The 8,867-nt window shown below is 36.0% G+C and overlaps 1 protein-coding gene across 3 annotated transcripts; it reads right to left on the bottom strand.

The window, feature by feature from the left end:
- Positions 1–576: 576 nt before the first annotated feature.
- On the bottom strand, positions 577–7,186 carry LOC108360791 (solute carrier family 25 member 51-like). Of its 3 annotated transcripts, XM_017613229.1 has the most exons (6): positions 7,022–7,186; positions 6,852–6,956; positions 6,665–6,788; positions 6,076–6,569; positions 1,307–1,436; positions 959–1,243 (listed from the first exon to the last, which is right to left on the bottom strand). In XM_017613229.1, the coding sequence occupies exons 3-6, from the start codon at positions 6,686–6,688 to the stop codon at positions 959–961; spliced, it is 933 nt and encodes a 310-aa protein (XP_017468718.1). In that variant the 5' UTR covers positions 6,689–6,788; positions 6,852–6,956; positions 7,022–7,186. The 3 variants fall into 3 exon arrangements, with proteins under 3 accessions (XP_017468715.1, XP_017468718.1, XP_017468717.1); XM_017613226.1 differs by having other exon boundaries at positions 577–1,243; positions 6,852–7,185; XM_017613228.1 differs by having other exon boundaries at positions 6,665–6,797; positions 6,852–7,186.
- Positions 7,187–8,867: the final 1,681 nt, after the last annotated feature.

Below are 8,867 nucleotides of genomic sequence, written 5' to 3'. Positions count from 1 at the left end.
TAAAGTCGATAAGACTTACATACATTAAATTTTTGATTTTTTTTTTGTTGACGATGTTGCGCATATTTTTCATACAAAGTACGTTCAACCATTTTTCTAAAAGAGAAGCAAGTGAGCGGCACATTATTATACTCAATTTTAAGGAATTACAAAACTGCAAACCGATTTTTTTCTAAAGATTCTAATTAAAGAGTTTGAAATTTTGGTGAAATATTGCAGAATTAATTTTTATAGTTTTTTGCACAAAGTTGGAAATCTGGTATTTGCAGCAGACTAGGCCGAGCATGCTTTGAACTGTCATCAAATTATAACTTAAGAAAGTTTTATTACATGGCAGTTGAGAAGTGCGAGTGCGAAAATCATGAATTTTATGAAGGAAATTTTAGTACATGAGGCAGTACATAGCATGAATTCAGGCACCTTGTGTTAGCAGTAGCGCCTAAACAGTATTATATGGTTTTTGTTACGAAAAGGGCTTTACTTTATAAAAAACAATAAACATTAAATAAACTAAGGAAAAATGGCCAAACCTTGCTAAAATGCCGAGTCCTAATTTATATTTTGGTCACTGTATGTATTCCTCGAATCGAAACACGGGCATCCAGATTAGAAAATAATAACTGTTTATGGAGAAAATTACGATCATATACCAACATCACTTAAAACTCGTTCGTAGGCGTGTCATTTTAATGAGCGTCGAAACACCGAATACGGGACAAATGTAGAACAGTGAAAGAAATACAGAACATTTGGCGTCCCGTATAATGCAAGGCGGATGGTCACCGTACATGTAAGTATAGAAACACTTTAATTTTAATATTTATGCATAAATTTACATGTACTAAATCCCGGGAGCCTTCAACTTCAAGTTATATTTCATTACAATGCATCACCGTCGTTTGAACATTATACTCGTATTTGCGCTATTTACTGTTACTGAAATACAAAATTGCAGGTCTTACGACATGACTTTCTTCAAATTTTCATATGCCGTATTCATGATTCCCCAACTAAGAAATGAACGAAAAGAGTTGAACCCACATCCACGGTAGAAGTATTTAATTCTATTTCCGCGTTCAAAGTAAATTCGTTTGCATATCTTCCACATTCCTTCCTGTTTATGGCCCATTTCACTTTGCATGGCAACTTTTATCACGTTAAGTGGATAAAAAAGTGTGCTAATTGACGCTCCAATGACTGCTCCTGCCACAAATTCTTGTGCCGCTTTAGTTGCTTTGGAAGTCTAAATACAAAAAAGGTTTAATGTTATTAAACCGAGAGAAACTTCATGATAATAAACTCGTACAGTATCTGGCAGAAATATGGATACTTCTTCACGCAGCATAAAAAATATTGCATTGGATGGCCCATTTCTCCAAAGAACGGGTACAATACCTCTGTACAACTCTAAAAACCCGTGATGTACCAGAACGTAGCTGGAATGATATTTAGTAGTTATAACAATTGAAATAAAGTCTTTCACAGCTAGTAAATCCATATTTTAAAACGTAATAGTTAGTTTTATGTACAGATTTACTTAATTTCTGGTGTATATATTCTTGGCATGCAAAGTACCTAAGTAATTAGAATTAGAAAGTTTTCTAAAATACCTTTAGAATACTGATTGTGCTAAGTAATTAGACTTGATTCAGTTGTGATGCCATAATATTCATGAATTCTAGATCACACAAATACTTAACACATTGTATACAAGTTCGAGAGTGTATTACGCAGTTACAACATTAAGTGAAACATTTTGATTTGTAGACTATGTAAAAATTTTATCCAAATAATTGTAACTGGAATAGGTGTTCATCAATTGACAGCTGCCGTAACTGAGTAGTAGAACCAATCTGGTTTAACCCCGTCCTAGTGAAACGCTCCATGGGCCTTCCGTTGGTTGAGCGGACACACCGATATAGACAGGGCTCGTCCCCACGACAGTCGGGTACGCGTAACCGGAGCGACCCAGATTTATATCTGGCCATGGACTGTCACTCCAGCAACACGCCCTAAAGAATCTGTATGCTGCTACAACAACAACATTAAGGCAGGGCTAAGTGAGCCGCTGCAAAATCCCACGCTCAATCCTAAGCCAGCGCATAAGAACCGTTTAGCGTTCAGAGACGGCGTAAAACTATGAGTCTCTCCAATTGAGGAGAAGTTCTGCCAAACACGCAGAAGAGCTGTGAACGTCAATATTGATTTATATTGGAGTAAATAACGAACAGGGTTACGAGCACTATGATGTGTTGTTCTAAAAAATCCATCTAATAAATCCAAAAATTGTACAATATTTCAAACATCATAGAATACAGTGATATGCATGTATACATAAGTATGTATATAGCCACTGGGAAAATAGGTAACCACCTCACGAGGTAATCCATGTTTTCTATCAGCTTTTAGTACCAAAATAGTCATCATGACCAATGCCATATACCAGTAAAGCAACAAAATGAACACCTCAGATGACGCCTTATGTTGTGAGTTGCAAGATAACGTTCCGCGAAGTTTTTTCCCAGCGCCGAACTACTCTTCGTAGAATGTTGAGCAGTCGCAGGAATTTTAGCGGAAAAAGAGGCCAACAGACCTTTTTACGACAAAATGAAAATAAAAAAAATTAAAAATTTCTTCTATGCTTATATGTATGTATTCCCACATAGTGTTTGGAATATTACTTTAATAAAAAGTAAAAAAGTCTAAGTTCGGGCGGAGCCGAACATTAAATACCCGGCGCAAGTATTCAATATGGTTTTTTCACCTTTCCGGAAACTACCGCTACGTGATAAACAGGGGTGGTTTTACGTCTATTTCAAACATCTTCGATAGAATGTGCAGTTAGATGTAATGAGATAAACTTATATAGATATATGCGGGCGGCATCACGCCCATTTTTTCAAAATTCCGTAATAATGTTACTTCTTTTCAAGGGATTGTTGTTAGTACAATTTTGGGTAGCCGAACATTAAATAAATATCGAAATATCGAAGTTTCAAGCATTTCTGAAATTAACCGTTATAGAAAAGTGGGCGTAATTTTAATCAGATCTCAATACTTTCAAACGTTTTGCCTTTTTGTGGCAAGCACAATAATCATAGCGAGTTTGGTACAAATTGATCGAACGGTTACCGAGATACACATATGTGATCATAAGTGTGCGGTGTCACACCCTTTTTCCAAAATTTTATTACAAGCGCNTTAGTACAATTTTGGGTAAAAGAGGCGTCCTTAAATATCGAAATATCGAAGTTTCAAGCATTTCTGAAATTAACCGTTATAGAAAAGTGGGCGTAATTTTAATCAGATCTCAATACTTTCAAACGTTTTGCCTTTTTGTGGCAAGCACAATAATCATAGCGAGTTTGGTACAAATTGATCGAACGGTTACCGAGATACACATATGTGATCATAAGTGTGCGGTGTCACACCCTTTTTCCAAAATTTTATTACAAGCGCATTTTTTGCTAAAGAATTATTGCAAACATCAATTTTGAATAAATTAGCTTCAGTAGTTACTGATTTATCGAAGCTTTCGTATTTCTCTAAACTACCGTTATATAGGAAGTGGGCGTGGTTATTGTCCGATTTTTTAAATTGTCAGCCGTTTGGTATGTTTTTTCAAAACCACCAACTGTGCCAAGTTTGGGAGAAATTGGTGAAGAAGTTCGCAAGATATACACATGTAATCATAAAGGGGCGTGGCTACGTCCATTTTCCAAAAATTTATAATATTCCTATTTTCCGTCTAAAAATAATTGCAAATATCAATTTTGGGTGAATAATCTTTAGTAGTTACTAAAATATCGCAATTTTCGTATTTCTGAAAACTACCGTTATATGGGAGGTAGGCGTGGTTATCGTCGGATTTTGCGCATTTTCAACACCATCCGTCCTATGCTGAAAAGATATAAGCATGCCAAGTTTCGTTAAGATATCTTAATTTTTACTCGAGCTATAGTGTGCACAGACGGACAGACAGTCACCGCTTAATCGATTTCTTGTTCATTCTGATCATTTATCTATACATTCGTCTTGGGTATAAAAATCACATTACTGAATGTTCTTCGATCACTTTTGATGATTAAAAACTGATTAATAGCTTCCGCGATTAAAAAAAGACTCGAAAATTACTCACCCTTACGCTTGAAAAGTGGGCAAAAAACAAAATGTAGGGCAATCACTAATCGATCATGCTGGGGATTGAAATGTGATCTTACTTTTGCTATTTAAAAAAAATCATTTGTTTCAGCTGCCTTTGCTCCTAACGCATAATTTTTGGTCAAATGTTAACAATAAGAGTCGTGACGTGGTGTGAAGTGCGTGGTGTAAGAAAATTGCAATATAAATACGTATTAGTATTAGTAGATATTTGCCATCTTGAATCTAAAGCACAGCCTAAGAAATAAACGGTGTGGTAAAAAAGCATGGGCATGCTAAAGACGGGTTGGAAAAACGAAAACAAACACAATCATTGCAAGTACACACGGCGAAGAGCCCGCGCAATTCGTAAAATGGATTTCTTAAATTCAATATTTTTAATTTTTATACGGACAAAAGTATTGGCACAAAGAACTTTTCACAATGCGGGAAAAGTTTTTTAACTAATTTCTCTTCGCAAATTTTTTATAAAAAACATAACTCGTGTTACGGCAAAATCGCAAAACTCAGGAAGATTAAAAAATTTCCTATTTTTCAACTCCATTTTTGGCAATTTTTTTCTGACAGTGTCTTCCATATATAGTATGTTCCCCACTTTTTTTATATAGAAGACACTGTCACTGCCAAACATCAACGCGATTTTTTAAACCTTGGAACCTTTATTGTACTAAAATTTTATGGGCTACAAAACTGCATACTAAAAATCTTTCTAGAAGATCTATTTTAAACGTTGCAAATTCATTTCTGAGTTCTGCATAAAGATTAGACATTTTATTTTTATGTTTTCGTTGTAATATGAGCTATGCTTTAACCAAAAAGATTTGTGAAAAGAAATTGTAACAAAAAAGTTTGAATACATTGTGAAAAGTTCTCTGTGCCAATTAATTTTATCCGGGAGGGTAATTTTGAAATATTTTCAACAGTAATAATGGATTTTTAATAAAATATGCTGATTCGCTAGTTATAAACCAATTTAATACTTATTTAATTTTACGCAGCGGAAAAGGCTCGAAAATAATTGGAAATAGAACTGAAAAATTACTCGAGAGGCTTGAAAATATTTAGAAATACGACTGAAATATCATTCGAATAAGATTCACGATTGAATATAAATATGATCCAAAAGAGTCAAAACTGATCAGAAAAGTGGGCAATAAAAGACTCGTCAAGAACAGTCTTTTATGATCAGAATATGAGCACATTTGTGACCGTTTTAGGGCCAGTTTTTCAGTGCCAGTTTAAACTTAGATTAAGTAAACTGAGTATAAATTGAACAGCTGGTTGGCATTTGATTGGCTGATCTTAGTTTAAACCAGCCAGATCGGGCGTTTAAACTTAGTTTAAACCACGGCCGTGCACTGAAAAACTGGCCCTTAATCGGGCAGAGGGCTCAAAAAAGACTCGTATATGATCAATAATTTCAGAAAATGCTGGGTGGGTTTACATATATGTATGCATGTGTAGTTGTATCTTGTGTTTTGTCTAAATTCCAATTATGTATTATGTTTCAAATTCAAATTATGTATATGTTATGTGCATAAATGTAACGTACTTGAAGAATAAAATGCTAGCTGGTAGTGGCTATAAGCATTTAGTTGTAGCTATACATATTACAAAATGTACTTAATAGCTCAATAATTCCTGAAGATGCCTTCAGATTGAAGGCGAAATATCGACATCAATAAATGTAATAAATAAAACTACCAAAATCTATGTTCTATTTAATAACCGGTCGGGAGCTCAAAATTAACGAATAAAATGTACTTATTGTTAATATTTTTGACAATTATACGCATCAATTGGGTATAGTTATAAAAAACAAACTAGGAGATGAGATTGGCCATTATGACAATTTTGGTACTAAAAGCTGATAGAAAACATCCGAGTTACATATTTTTAATTGTGACAACTTACTTGAATGCTCGCGGAGTGTTAGCAAAGTATTCGTGGTATTTGGAGTGCGCCAGCAGTGTTTGTATCCTTTCGAAGGGAAGAAGCACCGCTTCAACAGTGCCTGATGAAATGCCAGCAACTATTTTGACGGTATATTCATTCATATTGAAGTTATTGATTAAATATCGACGCGATCCGTCAAATACGCCAAACATAATAGATAAAGAAATAGTCTTTTGTGCCATTGGTGGGAAGATTCCACGATAAAGAAATGCTAAGCCTTCGTGGCGTAACTGGCCAAAGGCTGATGTCATTGGCACACCATGAAGCATTTGGCGAAAAATCATTTTATATATCGGATAGGTAACGCCTATGTTTATAAAAGCGGCTCCGCATCCACACGCAAACTCTTTCCAATCAAATGCCGATAGTAAGGATTTTGTGTAAATGTGAGGACCACTTGCTAGAGCCTCGCTGCTGACATCACTCAATTTCGAATCGTTATTCATGGTGTACTTGTATATGGGTTTAACAACAATTATGAATTTGTTCAAATTTTAATATAAACTCCTTAATTGGCTTTGTCACCTTATTCTCATAATTTGCTTACGTTTATTCTGTTTCGTCTGCACATAAGGGAGCGGTTTGGGCAAACCTCTTATTTAGAGAGTTTCAAACGATTTTATATTTTCGAATTTTACGACTTAATAACACGGTAGCAGCCACTGCATTCACTAAAGAAACTAAATGAAAGTTAAATATTTAAGTAATTATATAATGGTCAAAGGAAAACTTACGGGACTGTCCCTTTGGTGAATTGCCTCCTTATGCGTTAGCTTGCGCTGCTATCTAAGTCACATTACCATTTGGCAAACCCAAGCAAATGCGCCCTTTGATCACATCTAATGGGGCACGGAAGATAAATAAGAATATTATTGCGCTATCATATTCTTTTAGTTTTAACCACAGGATCAGATTAGCACCATATATTCCTTTATCCAAAAAATCCTAGAATTGTTCGCAGTTAAAACCTTCAATCTGTCATTTTACGCACAGCTGATATCCTAGAAAACATGGCCGGACCAATTTATTCAACGGCGGAGAAGACTTTGCTACTGGCCAGGGAAGCCAGCTCATGGGGAATTTGCGGGGTATTTCAGTTTGCATGGGGAATTGGGAATGGACCGTTTTTTGTGGGAATTTCAATTTACGCGGGGAATCGGGGGATAAACTGTTTATTGTATTGTACTGAGGGATTTCCCAAATCTCTCGGTTCGTATCTCTGGATTGTTAAATAAATGCTAACGATGACCAAATTGTAGTACAATTAACTTTATTGTACAACAAACAATTTACAATATTCGCTAATACAGTAGAACCACTTTACAATACTTGTTAAAGCAATAACAACAATTTACTAACCTTGTTAACACAATTAAACTTATAGCTTGCTTATTCGCAACTCACTTCTCTGCTCACTTTACTTGTAGCTTGCTGACTTGCAACTCACTTCTCTGCTCACTTTACCCGACCTTTTTTAGGAGGGCATGAACCGCCATTAACAAAAGTGTTACTCTCAACCACCTAGGGCCCCTACTGTTACTTATTACCACTAATTGCAAGCAAACAAAGATATCTTAGAAATCTTTTTCAAAGCAACAATAAATGTGAAAAATAAATAACTATATGGGTTGGCTTTCCAATAGGGTTGGCTGTTAAAGAGATAGAGATTGAAGGGGGAGTGGACGTGGCACCTTTTCCGACCTTTTTTAGGAGGGCATGAACCGCCATTGACAAAAGTGTTACTCTCAACCACCTAGGGCCCCTACAGGTCGCTAGGGACCCTGTAGAAAAATGACCAAAAGTCACAATTTTTTTTATATACTCTTGATAACAAAGAGGTGCCTGCCCCTCTTCCTAGGCAACACAGAAAGGAGAATTCCACTTAGTAAGGGTTATGCTCCCTAAGCGCGGCCGAAGGCCGCCTACGCAGAAAGGAGTTAAGTGCAAAAATACTTTGGATATCGAAGCTGGATATAATCCACAAGAAATGTTATACACTTTTGACTAAGAGAGGGGTTCCTCCTCTCTTCATCGGTAACACAGAAAGGAGGATTCTACGTAGTAAGGGTTATAATCCCTAACCGAATTCTACACTGGACGCAAGTGAAAATTGTGGTTTTTGGCCATTTTTCTAAGGGGTCCCTGGGACCCATAGGGCGCCTAGGTGGGGGTTGGAGGTGCCACGCCCACTCCCCCTTCGCTCACCGCCTCTTAAATGACCGCCCTTATAGGAGAGAATTCCAGACTCTTCCTGAATGTATGGCCATTTTTTTTAAATTTAAGTCTTATAAATATTTTAATATTTTTCTGATTTTAATATCCGAGCGCCCTGCACCTACCTTGCTACGGCCATGCTTATACTTTTTCACTATCACACTTAACTTTGCTTACTAAGTAGTGTTTGCCACAATATGAATGGCAAAGTACAGGGCGTAAAATAATAACTGTCGCACAGGTTTTTTGAAAAATAAAAGGGTTCTTTATAGATTTTGTTAAACAAAGTATTTTTTTGTTAACTTTGTAAATATTTTACTTTAATTTTATTAATTGGTTTTAATCCTTATTTGCATTTGCCAGCTTCGGGAGATAAGTAGGGACCACAGTATAGACAGTAACCAACCTTTTTGGGTTGTTGTTGTAGTAGTCGTTGTTGTTGTAGTTATATTCACTCCTGAGGAAGGCACGGGGTTGTGTGCTGCTATTTAATGGCCTTCCTCAGACTTTTTCTTAGATTTCAGGGTTGTGTGCTG

The sequence above is a fragment of the Rhagoletis zephyria genome, unplaced genomic scaffold (assembly GCF_001687245.7).
Source record: "Rhagoletis zephyria isolate East Lansing unplaced genomic scaffold, Rhagoletis_zephyria_1.1 Rzeph_scaffold_00629, whole genome shotgun sequence".
NCBI classification, from domain to species: domain Eukaryota; kingdom Metazoa; phylum Arthropoda; class Insecta; order Diptera; family Tephritidae; genus Rhagoletis; species Rhagoletis zephyria.
This window is presented reverse-complemented; position numbering and strand designations above follow the sequence as displayed.

Coding starts and splice junctions, on each gene's coding strand:
- LOC108360791 (XM_017613228.1), bottom strand. CDS start 6,688: ATGTGCAGACGAAACAGAATAAAC. Junction 1,437..6,075: donor AACACTCCGCGAGCATTCAA/GTAAGTTGTCAC, acceptor ATATCATTCCAG/CTACGTTCTGGTACATCACG. Junction 1,244..1,306: donor CCATATTTCTGCCAGATACT/GTACGAGTTTAT, acceptor TTTTGTATTTAG/ACTTCCAAAGCAACTAAAGC.